Source organism: Patella vulgata, chromosome 6 (genome assembly GCF_932274485.2).
Source record: "Patella vulgata chromosome 6, xgPatVulg1.2, whole genome shotgun sequence".
Classification (NCBI taxonomy): domain Eukaryota; kingdom Metazoa; phylum Mollusca; class Gastropoda; family Patellidae; genus Patella; species Patella vulgata.
In genome coordinates, this window is record NC_065884.2 from 67,171,327 (window position 1) to 67,191,572 (window position 20,246).

General features: G+C 35.6%; 1 protein-coding gene across 1 annotated transcript; it reads right to left on the bottom strand.

The window, feature by feature from the left end:
• Positions 1-1,998: 1,998 nt before the first annotated feature.
• LOC126824085 (protein limb expression 1 homolog) lies at positions 1,999-20,221 on the bottom strand. The gene is made up of 5 exons (XM_050553270.2): positions 20,083-20,221; positions 19,005-19,410; positions 12,763-12,926; positions 3,286-3,426; positions 1,999-2,787 (listed from the first exon to the last, which is right to left on the bottom strand). Exons 2-5 carry the CDS (start codon positions 19,291-19,293, stop codon positions 2,374-2,376), a joined length of 1,008 nt encoding a protein of 335 aa, XP_050409227.1. The 5' UTR covers positions 19,294-19,410; positions 20,083-20,221; the 3' UTR covers positions 1,999-2,373.
• Between the last annotated feature and the right edge of the window lie 25 nt (positions 20,222-20,246).

The window sequence follows — 20,246 nt, forward strand, 5'->3', positions numbered from 1 at the left end:
AAAGCTATTGATCCCAATTTTCAAAAAATATCTAATTTTTATCAAGGTATTGTCTAGGCTAAAATATACTCTAATTGTTTATTCAACAATATCCCACAGACGACAATCAGATTAAAATACAGATCTATATTTCTTTCGTTTTTTTTATTCTTTCGTTGACCTATACTACATGAAGATCTGACTGGTTGTAATTAGTGGAAGGTCGCGTCAGGGATCATACGAATGGCTTTTGACCCTATGATGTCAGACATTTGATTAATCAATCAGCGTTGATGTTTCTAGTGGGTTACCCACAGTTCATAGCACCTCACGCTAAAAAATCGCTGTAACAGACCGTTTCATTGACTAAAACCCTCACACCATCCAGAGATCGCGGGTTATATACCAACTCTTCCAGATCCTAGTGTAGTAAAGACAAGTAAAATGAAATTTTGAACTATAAAAAACGGAACAAAATAGGATCTGTGTATTAATCAGATTGCAAAGAATGCTGAATAGTGACAAATTTTCAATTGATCATATCTTTTTATATACTGAACAGATCGAACCATTTTGGAAACATATTCCTGTTAGAGATCAAATCTTTACAATATATTACTTTGAAAAGGATTCAGAATCCCTCAAACGACAATTAGTAGCTTTAACATACAAATGATAAATTGAATGTACATGTAATTGAGAAATCAAAGTTTAAAACTGTATAATGGAAGACTATATTAGAATAAAGCACATGATGATGTTAATTGCATCGTTAATGAATAAATATTCTCGTAATATTAAAAGAAAAAAAAAATATCAAGGAAACTGTTCTGACATTCTGACATCCATTTAAAAATACAAAGGGGTGTAGAAAATATCTCTATTTTATTTACATCCCTTTCCAACAACGTAAGTGTTTTTTTGTTTTAAATCTCAATCATGCAAAATGCTTCAGAGCACCTCTATACAGAACAGACAACGAAAGGTCACTTTAATTCCAATAGTACATGTATTTGCTAGATAACCTTGAGAGAACCCCTCAAAGAAACGTTGCTTTAAAGGCTCAATACCACTCTTGTTTTAACTGAATAATATGTCCCAATCTTTATTCTGGTCAACAAATTGTACTATTTTACAATATTCCAATTAATTGATGATACAAATTTCATCTTAACACACCTAATTTAAAAAATTGGAAAATTCAACTAAATGATTTGAAAAGACTGACGTAAAGCTTTTCAAATGTGACTTGGATTTAAAAATATTTTTGAACCCTCTGGACAAGTAACATAGGATTTAATGGATAATCTACACAACAGGTAGGACACTAACACATCTAGTACTTAGAATAAGACTATTTTTTTTTTATTTCTGGAGCTATCAAGCCAGCAAGAGTGTTATTGTCCCTTTAATTAAAACAGTAATTGTGTTCTATATTATGTTTTTGTGTTTATTACATGTCAATTGCTAAATGCCGCTCAAAGACGATATTCTAGAACGTTAATCAGCAAACAATTAAACTTTTAATTATATCTTAGTACATGTACAATCACATAATCGTTAATTTTAGTGTGTAAAACAAGTTAGACCTTAACATAAATATTCATTAATTTAAAATCCTAGCACACACAAGCAATTTGCAAGCACACACATCATTCGCACACCAACAGATATCGACTAATTTGTGCACACACGTTGTCTTCGATAGCATCTTTTGTTGCCTCCCAATTGCTTCTTTAATATGAAAGAAATTGTCTGTGTGTCCTGGGCTTATGGTTGTCAGTCCATCAAATATCATTGCTGACAAAAATCAGCTGGTCTAACCAATCCTGCTGATTAGCTGGGCCTAGTGTCAGATTACCGATTCGCAAATCATCAAATTTAATAAATCTTGTTAGATCACAACAGGCAAAAAATACGACACCAAACACAAGGAGGAGGATGTTCGAATTATCGTGATATCCTAGTCCTGGATCGGAACTCTTATCCCAAAGCACACATCGTAAAAAATCTTTTTAACAGAGAATATAGTTTGAATCATCGTAATTAACGGTTTCTACGTCTCGCAGTTTATATACAATAATATCATATTAACACTATAGCTAGGATGAAAATCATTAAGAAAATTTTTTTTTTCCCATCAAATTAGCCATTTGGCAATATTTTTTATTAAAATTAGTTTATATTCAACAAATTGCCTGGCAACTTCTTGAACTCCCTCAGAATAATAGTAAATATAATTGGGCTATAATTTGTCTTCTTTAATATTTTTCTATTTGTCTCCGATTTAGAAGTTATTAAAGCTCACACCAGTTACAAAACATTTACATTTACACTGAACATTCTGTTGGTACAATTTGACTCATGCTAAATTTTCCGTTGGTACAATTTGACTCATGCCAAACTTTCCGTTGGTACAATTTGACTCAAACTCAGCACTAATATGTCTCTTTTCTCTTTATAAACACGTAACTCACGACCAGACATTCTAGCCGTTTCTAGTTCCTGTTCCGCGATCTGTAATTCCCGACTAATTATGTGCGGATGTTCTTGTTCACGAGCTATCCAATCCAGCGCCATCTGTGATCGCATATCGTCGTCTAAAGCTCTGTGAGAATAATGTGCTAATACTTCTTGTCGCGAACAGTTCCGTTCTCTCATCGCTTTTAAACTTCCATTCCAGTGCAGCAGTTGAAATACTGTCATTAATTCTTGAAATTCTAGCATTGTTCTACCCTTGTTGGCTTCTAACATGAATTTAAACGCTCCGATTCCTGTGCTAGGATTATCATGGTCTTCTAAACCACCCTGTAATATAAATCATATTTTATTCAAATAGTCATATAAGTTGAATTATTGGGGGATGCGAGAGACAGATAAGTCATACATGTTGGATTCTGGGGGGGTGGGTGGAGAGAGAGGTCATACTCATACATGCTGGATTCTGGGGGTGGGGGGAGGGGAAGAAAGAGGGGTCATACACGTTGAGAGAGAGAGAGAGAGAGAGAGAGAGAGAGAGAGAGAGAAATGGGGTTTAACCTCCACTCAACACAAACCAGGTCATTTCGGGATGGTTCAATTTTATTTCAATAATTCGCTTGCGCGTAGGGGTCTTCAGCAGTGAGACTACATGAAGGAGAGGGGTGTCAACTCATCTCACAAAATGACAGGGGCTAGGAGAGGGGGGTCAACTCATTTCACAAAGTGACAGGGCTAAGAGAGGGGGCTCAAGTTAACTCACAATATGACAGGAGAGGAGATACGCGACATATTTTGACTGCAACAAATGAGTGAATCACTACTTACATTAAATGACCCCTGTGCATCTCCAATAGCCTTTTCCACAAATTCATCTGTTATTTTTCTAGACGGATGCTCATTAAATACAGAATTCATCAGAGCTATTTTAGCAGCACTTCTTCTTGCTTCGGCTTTTGTATTACAATTCTGAAATAGACAAGTACAATTATATGTAATATATGACACTGATTCTTTTTTCAATCTTTTTCAAATCATAATTACAAGATCTTTGGGAGATAGACCTATATTTTATGTTACGTCAAAATCAAATAGAAATTGTGACCTGTAGAGTGTCCAAAAGCAAAAAGTGGACAGACGGACGGACAGGTGCGACGACAATATACATCCTGGGTTTTCCCTGGGTCCTCTGGTTTCCTAATGCTGCTACGCGCAAGCTAATTAATGAAATAAAATTGAACCATATGTTAGTCCCGAAATGACCTGGTTTGTGTCAAGTGGAGGTTAAACCCCCATCTCCCTCCCTCTCTCTCTCTCGTTTATTTCAGACTTATATTTTCTAAAATATTTAAACTTGCATCACAATTTCATTTTATTTTGACCTAAATCAACAAGTCTTTTATTTGATGTACAGAGATATCCATCTTGTAAAATAAATCAAACATATTTAAACCAAATCGATTTTGTCATTTTCCACCCAAAATCAAAGAGGTTTATGTCTAGAACTTTTATTTGTTCACCATGTCAAAATTCTAAAAAGCTCTTTCATTTAGAAGTTTTTTAACAGTTCAGTTTATTACAATTCATATTTTTACACGCATTCAATATTTTTTGATCAATATTTTCTACTCTTCCTCAGTTTGAAAAGCAAAGATGGAGAGAGTTTAAAGATGCAACAATTTGTATCTCTGTAAATTTGGGCTTCCGCCAATAGAAGAATTTGTTTAGATTCAGTTCAGTTGTTGATAGTAAAGGTCATAAAAATATGCTTTATTTTCGATTATTAATTAAATATCCTGTGACAAACGAAAATTAAAGGAGAGAAATTGAAATGGGCTCTATTGGGTCCTCCCATCCAGATTTGTTTTCCAGAGTATATCCCAGAAATCATTCAAGCTATCTTTATCACAGAGGGTCTGACAAGGACAGCTGTCTAGTCATTCGGATGCGATGAAAAACCAAGGTTCCGTGTACACATTTGCATGCAGATAACAGATCCCTTGGAAGTTGGAATTCGATATAAAGGTAGGCAGTAGGTGCCGCTCTCCAGGCAAAATTTCCCTCACAACACACTGTATGACGTATGTCTGTCTTCATTAACCCAGTCGTATCAGAACAGTAGGACGTTAAACCCCATTTCATTTCATTTATCACAAACAAAAACCTATTATAGCAGTTATGCATTTTGCTAACACAAATTTAGAATTAAAAGGCACAAATTTTGTTGGCATGGAAACTACTCAAAAATTAGATTTTGGCATACAAAGGCAGGGTTTATTTGAGTTGACATATCTACATGTATTTTTTGTTAAGGAATGTATTCTTTGATAAAAAAATGTAAATTCAGTTAATTTAATACATGGACATTCATTAAAATCAATAACATAAACCATGCCAATCAGTTTGGAACCAAACCAAAAACACGTACCCTAATCTGATTTTATAAAACACAGTTCCTATATCGTTTCATTTTTTATACTCGAGTTCAATATTTCACTTTACTTGTCTTCACTACCCTACACTAATATCTGAAGAGAGAGAGAGTTGAACGTCCACTCGACACAAACTAGGTCATTTTGGGACTAACATGGTTCAATTTTATTTTAATTATTTGCTTGCGCGTAGGGTCTTTAGCAGTGAGAGGAAACCACAGGACCCGGAGAAAACCCACAAGGTTGGACAGACGACCCTACTCCTTGTCACGTACAACCGGTGAATCGACACCACGCCATTTGATTCAATGACAGACCTTATGATACAGCGCGCACACGCTAACCATTTGGCCGTTCAACCCCCCCCCCCCCCCAAGGATCTGAGTTAATAACCTATGTTTAATGTGAGGGATTAGTCAATCCAATGGTCTGTTGAATGGAGTTTTTGTTGTCTTTATATAAAACAAATACTTTGCTGTGTATTTGTAAAGTGTTTAATATTGGGTCAATAAATCTATGTTAACTACATGTATGTAATAATATAGTTTATGTATTTGAGAAAGGTGTTCAATACAGTGCTAGTAAGACCAGCTGATCTGAATGGTGGACTGATCTTTTACTATAAGAAGTTTGAAGACTTAAGGAGAGAGAGAGAGAGAGAGAGAGAGAGAGAGAGATGGGGGTTGAACCTCCACTTGACACAAACTAGGTCATTTTGGGACTAACATACAGTTCAATTTTATTTTAATAATTCGCTTGCACGTAGGGGTCTTTAGCAGTGGGAGGAAACAGGAGGACCCAGAGAAAACCCAGGAGGTTGGACGACTAAAGACACAGATTTGACCATACTTTTAAAATGTTCTGAAATGAAATGGGGATCTGACATCTTACTTTCTGTTCCATCCGGGCTGATAGAGTTTGGCATACCGGGAATCCATCCCGCACCACTGACAAGGGGAAATAACACCTGAAAATTCTTTCTTGGCCAAAGGGAGCCACAGTGGGACACTGGCTCGCTAACCTGGAGCTTCCATGTTCGATCCCTGCTTTGGCTGAGAGAGTTCATTGGGATTTTGTCAGTGGTGTAGTACGGAGGGAGGGCCTAGCATAGGACAATGTATAGTCATTCGAGCAGGACGGAAAAACGAGGTCTGGTGTACAGATTGGCGTGAACGTAAAAGAACCCTTGATAGTTGGAATTCGAAATAAGAGTAGGCCATAGTCAGTGCAAAATTTTCCCCAGAGCAGAACAGTAGGACGTTAAACCCCATTTCATTTTCTTGACCAACTATACCAGGATCGAATTTGAACCTTTAGATTAGTATAGTGAGCCAGCTCTTCAGTCACTGAACCACTGTGACTTCAAATAAGGCTGTCAATGTAAGTGGACTGTAAAACCAAGGTGGTCTTCAGTGAGACATTACTGTACATCTAAATTGTATTTATTCATAGAAAATAAATAACTAAGTAGAGGACATACTAATACATCTATTCTACTAATCTTCAAATATATATCAACAAATACAGAAAATCTTTTTATTAAAATCAACCATGTGGAAACCAAGATATCTTATTATTTCACCTTTTTACTTGTACAGAATCAATGAAGCATGAAATATAACTCATTGAAAACTATGTCAATTTATCTGTTTAGTCCCTGAGAATATTTTTCACTTTCTCTTGTTCATTGATTTTTATGAGAGATAATAATTGATAATGGCCCTGACTTGAACATCCTTAAACCATTAATGAATGATTTATGATCTATTTATTAAAAAGCTTTTATAGTTTTAAAGTTTTATGCAGGATGTAAAATATTATCATCAATCTGTAAATCTTTTAAGGAATAGCATTAGAAATTTCGAGACCTTTGCATCTTCATTTAAAAAATAATTTTCAATTTGCTGTGATTTGACAAAACAGTTTTATGTCTGTCGTTTTAAATTTGATTGGAGACTAGATTGTGAGTTACTGGCATTTTAAATATCTGGGGGTTGGGTGACCGAATGGTTTAACGCGTTTTCTTTTTGAGAAATGGGGTTTAACATCCACTTGACACAAACTAGGTCATGTCAGGACTAACATATGGTTTAATTTTATTTCAATAATTCGCTTGCGCGTAGGGGTCTTCAGTAATAGTGTGAGGAAGCCCAGGGAAAACCCACGAGGTTGGACAGGTGGCCCGTCTTCTTGTCACGGGACTAACATGGTTCAATTTTATTTCAATAATTCGCTTGCACGTTGGGGTCTTTAGCAGTGGGAGGAAACCAGGGCAGAGGACCCGGAGAAAAATCCACGATGTTGGACAGGCTAACAATTCGCCCACTACCCCCACCCCTGTCACAGACAATGTCAGACACAAATTCAACCTTTGTCAGGAATAATCTCTCTGGTACCTGTCATTGAAGAAACTTACACGTTTATTCAATGTCTTTCGTGAGAAACAGGAATATGTTTACATTATGTTGCTTCCCAACCAGTCAAACAAGCTCGAGAAAAAGAATGCGCTTCATATTAAAGAATTTTACTACATGTATTTTCGGTTATATTTGTTGACTTGGAGAAAAAATAAACAAATTATTCCAGCCATAAAATACATGTCTTAAATCAAAAATTTAAAAGTTTTCAAAAACATTTATCAAATAAAAAATAGGTTTTTAGATTTTTGATTCTAAAATCATAAATCGAAAAAAACTATTTTCATGTTTGAAGTTGACCATTGTTTGGTTAAATTTGTCACCATTGGTTATCATTGCATGTAACAACAGAGCTTAACACTCTGAACATAACATTAGGGTTAGGGTTATATATATTTATACTGCACATTTCTTAACTCATAAATTGAGAAAAAAACAACCTTTTTTTTGTTGCAAGTTGACCATTATTTGTCTAAATTTGTGACCAAGAGCTGGTATGAAGATATTTAACACAACATGAGTTATTCCACATATTTAACGTGTAAACAATCTACCTTGTGATGTGAAGCCATCAACAATTTCAACGTGCCATCAACTTGTACGAGGAGAAATGTGATGTTAATATGACGATATTGTTTCTTCACAAAGCAATTACATTGTGAACCCCGATCTACATATTTGTATTTTTAAAGAGAGACAGAGAAATTAGGTTGAACGTCCACTCGACACAAACTAGGTCATTTCGGGACTAGCATATGGTTCAATTTTATTTTAATAATTCGCTTGCACGTAGGGGTCTTCAGCAGTGGGAGGAAACTAGAGAACCGGGAGAAAACCCACAAGGTTGGATAGGCGACCCTACTCCTTGTCATGTACATGTATAACCGGCGTATCGAAACTATGCCAGTTGACTCAATGACAGTGCACACACACTAACTATTCGACCATCCAACCCCACCAAATCCTGATGAACACTTTCTCGCCCAACACAGGGATCAAACATGGTACTACCAGGTCATCGCGCTAACATCCTACTCAACGAGCCACCGTGGCTCCAAGACATAAACAGAATGGGGTCTAATATCAACAATCTACCAAAAACTAAATCAGATTTGTTTCCATGGCAACTAAAAAATCTCTAATCAGCTTGACATGTCTACAAAATTATGACAATTAAAAAAACATAATCAATGTTTTCATAAATTCCATCCCTATATGTATGGGTTTTTTTCAATCAATGGCTTGTGGGGGCAATGATGATGATGATGATGATGATGATGATAGTTCAAGCTAATACTATAGACAGCTGTGAGAGAAAGGGTGTGATATTATTTCTAGTTAACAATTAGTCTGTTAAAACACGAAAAGGGTAAAAGGGTATTATCACGTTACTACTAATACCATAGTTAAATATAACCTGACACAACGCCTCACACACACTAAACTAACTCACACAACAATTCCAATACCATTTCTTTGTTTTAGGAAAACAAGAATTTGTTCTACATATTTTTCCTATCCAAAAAATGTATTACTGAACTTTGTCTCTGTTAAGCTCAATTTGACCATTTGACTTCTGATTTGGACATCTCCATATTTTTCCTGTCGAAATTTATTTTTAAAAACATTTGGCCCAGAGCTCACAAAGCATTCTCAAACTCAAGTTAAGAATTTACTCAACTTTCAATCACTGTTTATGAGAAATATCTCTGATCCAGAAACATAAAACTTTGCACATAGTTTCTTATTGATGTATTTGATATATTAAAACAACAAAAGTTTTATAAAGGGCTATATTTTAGTTGAAATAAGGCCAACAATTTTGAGTAAATTCTTAAGTCTGAGAATGCTTTGTGAACTTGGGGCCTAATCATTTTACTATTTGAGTTCTTGAAAGTAGTGCTGAGACTAATATTCTAACATTACAATTCAAATAGTTTTAAAAGTGGGTATTCCAAAAGGTATTTTAGTTTTTGTTTTTTGCTATCACTTAAAAATAATAGAATCTGATCTTTTTTGTCACTTACATCAATGGCTATGGTTATTTAAATTTTAGAATTACATGTACCAAGAAGCTAATAGTAAGTGCAAGGGCAACTGCATCACACACAAACAATTACACAAGACAAACCTACGGACAGGACACAATATACCACAAACACCTCAAATAACAAACGCACATACCAGATCAAATGAATGGGTTTGCTATGAGGGAAATTTTGCCAGGGCAGCAGCATTACGGCCTACTCTTATATCGAATTCCAACTGTCAAGGGATCTTTATACAGTACATGCACGCCAATGTGTACACAGGGCCTCGGTTTTTCGTCCCATCTGAACGACTAGACAGCTGTTCTTGTCAGGCCCTCTTTCCTGCATCACTGACAAGCGGGAACCACGCCGGAAAATCTGGATGAACTTTCTCGGCCAATGCAGGGATCAAACACCCGACCTCCAGGCTAGCGAGCCAGCGTCTTACCCACCTAGTCACCGTGATCCCCCATTCAAAATGAAAAATAAACTAAAAATATATATATGTAGATATTTTTTTGCGTTACAAAGCCATGCTGACAACCCTGTCACCACTTCATTTGTTACGAAGTTTTTATGTCAAATAGAATTGTCATTAGGCCTATTATATTTTGTATCCATAACCAATTATCTAAAATTTATCACATGCAACAGGTAACACCAAATATTTTTATACGCTTCAATTAACATTCTTTATATCTGGCACGTTTTCTATTCAATAAAATAAATAAGGGTGTTGGCGAAGAAATAAAGCTATTAATTTTGTGTAACTAATTGGAAAACAACGCCCAAATGATAACAAGTCATAGTTTTGGGCTCTAATACTGGGTGAACTAAATTATAAAATATTAGTCTTGATAAATTGATAACAGTATACGAGTGAGAGAAAGGGGTTTAACATCCACTTGACACAATATAGGTCATTTTGGGACTAACATGCCAATGTTGTTTCAATATTTGCTTTGTTTACATGTATCCACTAATATTAATGGGGCATTAAGGGAGATTAGATAGAGCTGACAGTTCTCACTATAAGGCTGACCTTAAAAATATCTTTGTTTCGCCTAACGCGACCGACTAACTAAAACCACCCCCGACTTAAATTATTTTATTGCACTTTTCCGCGATCTTTTTATTTTATTTTGTGTGTCAACCTGAAATATATCACGAGAGTTATTTCCCTTTACTATGGCTATGGTTTGATTCATTATTGAAACTGGTTGATCAAGACGAAAGCGTCATAGGTGTCGCTTCTCAACAAAATGGTTGCAGACGAAAGCACGTCCATTCCCACGAAATGATTCTGCCTCTATGTCTGTGGGGCGTCGTTTTAAACATGACGATGATATTTTCAATATCCGTTTTCGAGAAAAATAAAGGCACAACCCGCACGATCGTTAAAAACGTGTTGAGGGAGTTTCAAACGTGAGTTTGTCGCAATTTGTGTGCGAGTCGTGCATCAAGAAAAATCCTGATGTCATTGATTTGTTTGCCAATAAAAGAAGACGAATGTTTGCACCCGGAAAATTATCAAGCTGTCAAATTAGCTCTTAAAAAAAAAATCTGAAAAAAAACCCGACCTACCGACCCTTCTCCTCGATTGTGGGTCGGGTTTGGTGAAACAAAGATATTTTTAAGGTCAGCCTAATAGTTAAAAAAATAGATAACGTAAAGAGAATATGATGAAAATTTCTGTCAAATTGCCGCACTCTGAACCGAGATATCAGCGATTCAATTTTAGGCCTAGTCTCAATCATCATTACTAAAGTCGGTATGATAAAAAACATAGTCTGGATTATCATCCATCATAAAATGTATTCAAATCCAGTAAATAAATTACTGGCTAGCGATGGCATCGAGAGTTGATTAAGGTCTGGATAATTTATAATTAATGTCTAATTAATAATTTAGATAACATTTCAGGCCTAAATAAAGACCTACAATAGGCATATTTAGCTTTTGCATAATGTATGTTTAACAATTATTGACTTAAATATTTTTTTCTGAAAATACATGTGACTCAATCAAATTCTAAATTTCACTTAGGTTCAAACTAAAACCATTTCTTATACTCAACAGCAGTAGATTCTCAACCAGTGTGATCTTCTTAAGTGTGCCGCGAAATTTTGAACGGCACACTAAGAAAATGTGAAAAACCATGTGATCCCAATTGAGTATTCACGGGTGTCTACTGGTAACTTCATAGCTGTGTTTTTCGTTAATCAGTTTAAGTGATTCTATGTCTACGGTTGTATGCCGTCTTAAGATGCCATGTTTTTATTTTGCAAAATTCAAATATTTTTCATATATTATTTAAAATGGTGTGCCACTATTTTTTCATGTGTTCCAAGGTGTGCCGTTGGCAGAAAAAGGTTGAGAACCACTGTTCTACAGAACCTATATTAATAGAGAAATCAACTATGACATAAGAGTTATTTATAGCCACATATGAATGATGTTAATATGTCAATCATCTGTCAATCATAGTGAAACATGTTTATATCATACTAGATGTAATAGATATAATGTTTACCTACAGGCTATACAACATTAATCTATATTTATATGACATTCATTACATGTATTTTGACTTGAGCACACAAATTAAAAACCAACAGCAGTCATGTACATAACTTGTATAATCACTAGAGGAAAACATGCATTAAATATTTATCTCATACTCAAATCTGTCTATAAAAATTGACATAAAAATTACGATGTGTGGTGTATCAACAATGATTTATTTCCATATAAAAAAAATAAAATTAGAATACATGTACGACAGAGAAGACATACATGATGTTTAGTAGCTGAGTCACAAACTAGCTTCTCATATTAAACAAAATCTATCATGCATTACGATTGTGCAAATTGCAAGCCCTAAAATAAATGATTTCAGTTTGTACCTGACACCACTATAAACTGAGGGGTTGGATGGCCGAATGGTTAGCACGTGCGCGCTGTATCATAAGGTCTGTCATTGTGTCAACTGGCGTTGTTTCCATTCCCCAACTGAACGTGACAAGGAATAGGGTCGCCTGTCCAATCTCGTTGGTTTTCTCTGGGTCCTACGGTTTCCTCGCACTGCTAAAGACCCCTACGTGCAAGCGAATTATTGAAATAAAATTGAACCATATGTTAGTCCCAAAATGACCTAGTTTGTGTTGAGTGGACGTTAAACCCCATTTCTCTCTCTCTCACCACTATAAACTTTTACTTGACAAAAATAACCCAGGTCACATGTATGGACGTGATATAATTCAGGTCACATGTAAGAATGTGATTGTGATATAACCAAGGTCACATATATGGACGTAAAATAACCCAGGTCACATGTGTGGACGTGAAATAACCCATGTCACATGTAGAGACGTAAAAAAAAAAATGAGATAACATGTAAATATAAATAAAATATAACAAATTTACCTGAAAACTTCCAAAACAGCTTCCACCAGGTAATGTGACAAAACACACATATGGTGGACTATTTGATGGTAGAGATTCATACGCCACTAATGCACCATTCTTTAAATCAGCACCTCGTTCCAATTTCATCTGCCAAAATTCTTGTAAAGCTTCCACAACATTTACTAGAATAAAAAACAAAATAAATATTATAAAATTAACATTTTTGGGTATTCCTAGTATATATTGTACATTGTACCAATCTGATTAAAACAAAGATCCTAATTCGTTTCGTTTTTATACTTCAAAATTTCTTTTACTTGTCTTTACTACATTAGAGAGAGAGAGAGAAATGAGGTTTAACGTCCACTCGACACAAACTAGGTCATTTCGGGACTAACATATGGTTTAATTTTATTTCAATAATTCGCTTGGGCATAGGGGTCTTTAGCAGTGGGAGGAAACCGGAGGACCCGGAGAAAACCCACGAGGTTGGACAGGCGACCCTACTCCTTGTCACGTACAACCGGGGATTCGAAACCACGCCAGTCGACTCAATGACAGACTTTATGATACAGTGCGCGCACGCTAACCATTCAGCCATCCACCCCCCCTTTACTACATGTACATTAGGATCTGGAAGAGTTGTTATACATTTGTATAACACACGTTCTAGATGATGTGAGAGATTAGCCAATGGAACGGTCTGCTATGACAAGTTTTTGGCATGAGGAGCACGGAACTGTTGGCAACCCACTAGAGACGTCAAGCTGATTGGATAATCAAATGTCTGACATCATAGGTTCAAAAGTCACTTGTATGATCCCTGACGCGACCTTCCACTACAATCAGTCAGATCTTCATGTAGTCAAGGCCATCGAAAGTATAAAAAACAAAATGAAATATAGATCTGTATTTTAATCAGTTTGGGTATACATGTATCTACAAGCCTGGAAATGAAGCACCTGCCACGGACATTGTCAAGTACAAATTCTCGCTTTGTCAGACCATGTCTGAGACAGGTTTCTTATTTCCAGGCTTACATTTTTAAATAGAGAATTCCATTTACACCTACATGTACGTACCTGAATTATATTTTATTTTAAATGGGTGACTAAAATCAATCAAAATATCTCTTCTATGTTTTAATTTCATTTTCTCCATTTCCACTATAAATTCTTCAAATTATAAATTCTTGTAAATTGGAATTAAGAACACGTCACAAGACACAAAATCCTTTCACCCTATCATTTGCACGATAAATATCTAATATCTTTCAACTTTAAACTCTCTGTATATAACTACTCTTAGACTTATGAACACATATCAATACACATAAAAATCCTGTCATTAGATCATTTGACAACTGACTATTTGTGTTTTTACATCAATTCCAGATAATTTGGCAACTATGAATCAAATGCAACTTTCACTGACTGACCAGAAGAATACAACTTTTGAATGATGACAATATTATTTTTATAGGTTTTATTGACTACATGTAATCATTTAATTAATAAAATAAGAGAATACTAATTAATGGTTAATTAAATTAGTGTGTTGATTCCATTACGACTTTGTTATAATCAGTATAATTGGGGGGATTCCCCTGACCACTGTTCAATATTAATCAGCAATCAATTAATTTATACATTGTACACATGTATAGTTTGTTATAATCAGTATTGGGGGATTCCCCTGACCACTGTTCAGACTATTACTGTTATGGCACGTTATGTATATCAATTAATCTTAATAAGAAATTAATTAGTAATGAAACTGTACCTGAGTGATACAAGCTAATTAATTTAGGACAGTCCAACAAGATTTAATTAACTATTCAAAAATACATGTACAATATTTAATTAACTTGTTATAACCTAAATTATTTAGGACAGTCCTAAAATATTTAATGAACTATTCAAAAATAATCATTTAGGACCTTTACTTGTACACACTTTAAATTAACTTGTTCAAATCGAGATTACAATGTATCTATCACAGTCCTACAATATTTATTTATTTTAAAATAATCATTTAGGAAAATCCTACAATATTTAACTACATGTATTTAAACATAAATCATTTATTTAGGAAAGTCCTACAGTAAATAAACATTGTACATGTAACTTTTTAGCACTATGTATCTAAAAATAAATTATCTGACAGTCCATGCCGTCACCATTTGACATAACTTGTGGAATACATGTATGTCTAGCCTCGTTCTTCGAGTTCCATGTTACAAATGACGCTGAAACGCATTATGGTACACGATTCGTGTACCAATGGTAAAATGTATATTTTGTCTTAAATATTGGATATCAGAAGCTTATCTTTTCCTGGTAAGATCACAACATCAATGTTGATTTAAATTGACCAATAATTCGTGTTTTCAATGTCGAAGATTTTGGATGATATTGAGATAAAAATAAATTATTGAGATCAGTGCTACAATATTCAACAAATAAGTATATCAAAATAAATTATTTATGACCATCCCATAATATTTACATTTTTGTTTATATTGTTGAATTATCAATAGGGTTAATTATATTTATCGCCCAATAATACATTCTACAGTAGATATCGCTTGTGTTATAAATTTCATAATCTACTGCGATATCTCCTTTCTCATTAAAAAGGAACTATTTTTATTTGCTTGAAAACGTTGAGAGAACCCTCAACGAAACGTCGCTTTAAATAAAATAGTAATTGTGTTCCATATTATGTTTTTTGTATTATTTTTATTTAATTGACTTTCATGGAAACACTGGGTCAATATAAAGGATTTTGCAATGGTTGAATTGCTGTCCAAAAAATGACATATCACTATGCCGTAATATAATCAGGTTCAGTATTAAAAGTGAAATCTATAGCAAAGAATTCTATTTATTTATTTGTGCAGAGCCTCGTTTTTTTTTGTTACTTTATCAACTTGTGTTCATATTTTTTGATATCAAAAAGACTTGTAGGAGATTCACTATATACATATTCAGTTAACATACATGTACATGTATGATTGAACTCTATTATAACTATTTCTCAAATTAAAAGTGAAATAATATTATTTTGAATATACACTGTACCGGTAATCTTGTTTTATCACAGTGAACCTCCATTTTTAATTTGAGTACAATATGAATGTAATATAACGCTTTTCACAAATTTTTACAGATTATACATTTGTATGTTCATAAATATTGATACATGTACATGTAATAATTAAATAATTGATGTCAAAGTAATTAATTATACTCTTTAAGATATTTAAAAAATTCCATTAGACAGCAGTAAAAAAACCAGAGTTTACATGTAGGTAGAAATGAGTACTTGCTTTAATTATCTTCATAACGTTTCAAGGGAGAGAGAGAGAAATGGGGTTTAACATCCACTCAACACAGACTAGGTCATTTTGGGCCTAACATATGGTTTAATTTTTTTTCAATAATTCGCTTGCACGTAGGGGCATTTAGCAGTGGGAGGAAACCGGAGTACCCACAGAAACCCACGAGGTTGGCAGGCCACCCTACTCCTTGTCACGTACAACTGGGGGTTCGAAACCACGCCAGCTGACTCAATGACATCCAACTCCCCTTTTTTCAAGGGAGTTTGTCCATTGCCCCACTCGTTTCCAATTATACATTATGTTGTGTTATAGAGTAATAATATCCCATTTTAATAATCTGTTATTTCATGGCTTGCTGGTTATCGTTGATTAAATTGTTAATTAAATTGATACCAAAGCTAATTTAATTAATCCACAATACACAACGTTATAATGTTAACGTGTCACGGCAGTTTATAAAAATAGGTTATGTTATGAATATTGATTTTATTTCTTTACAATGTTTATTTTTAGTGTTCTATAGGAATCAACACCATTACATCTTTAGAGAGAGAGAGAGAGAGATGGGATTTAACGTCCACTCGACACAAACCAGGTCATTTCAGGACCAACATATGGTTTAATTTTATTGCAATAATTTGCTTGTGCATATTTGTCTTTAGCAGTGGGAGGAAACTGGAGGACCTGGAGAAAACTCACGAGGTTGGACAAGCGACCCTACTCCTTGTCACGTACAACCGTGGAATCGAAACCACATCAGTTGACTCAATCACAGATCTTAGGATATACGTGGACACACTAACCATCCCCCCTCCCCCACTTTATTGACCAACATTGACTCAATGACAGACCTTAGGATACAACGTGAACGTGGACACACTAACCATCCCCCCCCCCCACATACTTTATCGACCAACCTTGGGAATACAACTGTGAATCGAATCTGGTCAGTGGACCAGCCCCACATACTTCACAGAATCACTGTGGCTCTCGTCTAGATTTGATAAGTTTACAAACAAGTCCATCCAAAGATTTTATCAAACACTTTTAGATGGCACTAACTCATTCATATTATCTGCAGAGTATGCCGAATTGAACCATTTTTGGTCTGATATTTCTTTCTGAGATTCAATTTTCCCAATATTGCAGTATTCTAGGGATTTTCAAAATTCGTCAAATGATAATTAGCTAGAGAGAGAGAGAAATGGGGTTTAACGTCCACTAAACACAAATTAGGTCATTTCGGGACTAACAAATGGTTCAATTTTATTTCAATAAGGGGTCTTTAGCAGTGGGAGTTACAGTAAACCGGAAGACCCAGAGAAAACCCAAGAGGTTGGACAGGCGACCCTACTCCATGACAATAAGAAAATTTAATAATATCTCTATTGAATTGAAACTATTTACTTTTTATTTACCCCTGGGCTATTCAACCAATGTCTTCATAACATAATTAAACTAAATTAAATAAAAGAGAGTTGAGTCATACAGTCATCACAGAGTTGACTGACTCACTGATTAAGTCAAAATCAATAGCTCATCAGTTTAAGTATCAAAAAAAAAACCCAAAAAAACCCTGCCTAGATTGGTGCAGTGACTAAAAAATGTGGGGAAATAGCTTTTAATTCGGGTGTAATTCTGCTTATTATCATTACCATTATGACTTCTTTGTGTTAAAAATAGAAGTATCAATTTGATTAAATCTGGTAAGATGGTAAGTTTAACAATGGTCTAAGTCACAACACAATTAAAATTAAAATTAGTTAGCAGTCCACAAAGTTTATTTACATGTACTCTACAGAAATGTACATGTACATGTAATCACATGGGATGGAGTTTGACCCCTATACATCCAAAAAATCCACTTATAATTCATTTCACCTGCAAAAGATTTTCCTCCTGAAAAACTGATCTAAGTGAGTAAGCCGCTGACTTGCTAGTCTGGAGGTCTCAGGTTTAATCCTGGTGTTGGCAGAGAAAGGTCATCAGGATTTTCCTGTGTTTTTTACCCTTGTCAGTGGCGCAGGACAGAGGGCCTGACAAGGACAGCTGTCTAGTCATTCGGATGGATGAAAAACTGAGGTCCAGTGTACACATTGGCATGCACGTAAAAGATCCCTTGACAGTTGAAATTAGATATAAGAATAAGCTGTAGTGCTGCTGTCCGTGCACAATTTCCCTCATAGCTTACTGTATGGCTTATGTCCAGTCCAGATGGAGCAGGACAGTTGAACGTTAAACCCCATTCCGTTTCATTAGCCATGGGGTCCAGGGTTCGACCCAGCTGTTGGCTGATTAAGATCTCTGGGATATTCATGCATGGTTTGTCAGTGGTGAAGGACTAAGTGCCTGGCAAGGAATAATGTCTAGTTATTCAAATTGGTGTGCACAATTTCCCTCACACATGTAGCCCAATAGAAGCAGAACAGTAAGACATCAATCACCATTTCATTAAAAATGAAACGAAATGAAATGGGGTTTAACGTCCTACTGTTCTGCTCTAACTGGGCTAATGAAGATGGGTATACATCATACAGTGCACTATGAGGGAAATTTTGCCCAGTCAGCAGCACTATGGCCTACTCTTATATCAAATTCCAATTGCCAAGGGATCTTTTATGTGCATGCCAATGTATACACGGGTCCTCTTGTTTTGCGTCCCATCCGAACGACTAGACAGCTGTCCTTGTCAGGCCCTCCATCCTGCACCACTAACAAGGGGGAAACCACACCGGAGAATATCGATGAGCTTTCTCGGCCAATGCAGGGATCAAACATGCGATCTCCAGGCTAGCGAGCCAGCGTCTTACCCACTCAGCCACCGTGGCTCCCACCATTTCAATCAATTTCATTGCCTAATAAAGACTTTGAGCTGTTGGTGCAAAAAATGCCATGCTAAAGCCCATTTCTAACTCACCTCGACCATAGCCGTGCGTGTGTTTAGCAAAACTGTTGACAACTGCATCCACAGCTTCCTTTAAAACTGTTTTAGCTCGAGCATCAATTGGTGGAAGAGGTTTCTCTTGACCTGGCATGTATCCCATACCCATTGAAGTCATGGGAATCATACCACCGCTTCCAGGTAAAGGTGGTGGGGGTCCGTGAGGTTTTCCTGGGATAGGTGGTGGCGGACCATGAGGGTTGCGTCGAGGGGGTAGAGGATTCCTCCCAACTCTTGGTGCTGGTACTGGCCTTCCCGACGCCATTGTTCTACGTTGAAATAAATCCTGTTACAAATACATGTAAGTGTTCTTCTGTTATAATCCTTGATTAGTTTCGTCAACTGATGAACTCATCGGGCTGACTCACTGACAAAATGACAGCTAAAATAAAACATGATTAATAAATCAATTTATGAATAATAATATCAATATTTAGGCCTGTAGAGAATTTACACACAGACCTACTTTATGACTGGACTCTCCCAGAACTTTATTCAGATAATAAAACAACAAACATCACATATTTTTTTCATATTTCATGCACAACAATTTATTCAATTGTTTTTGATTTATGAGCAAGTCAAGACAGGGACTTACATGTTCTGCATTCAATGCCTTTAGTTTATCACAGTGTAGGCTTAATCCCATAATCCTCTTATAAGTAGGTTAATCCTCGGATAAGGAACAGTTGTAAAATTAGCCACACAACAAAGTCAACATAGCTTTATTCTCCACAGGGGTAAGGATATGGCTAAATTTATAGGCTAAGAAGACAAAATCTATTTACAACCTGTCGACTGAGCCTCTGCTGAGGAATGGGATATTCAGAATTCCTTAATAAATGCCAGTCTGAATGCACATGGGTTAGACATCTGAGATTAATTTCACAGTCGCTGCTCGTACAGGCAAACTGCACTAATAGCATGTTAGAGGGGGTGTTATAAAGAAGTCGATATTTATCTCCTCGGTCGGTGCATCGAATTTCACATTCACGACTCCCTTTCTCTCTTACTTATGATATCCATGAAAACGTCGACCAAAATGCTAACTTACGTAGGTCCACGAAATGCAGGTGTAATCCTTGTTGAGTAGCAGTCACTTATAACTGTCTAAAATATACCGTTATCTGAGAAAATAACACAAAAGATAAACGGCATTGACAGATTCCATTTCACTGATGAAGTCACAGTCACCATTTCCGCTTGATAACACACCGG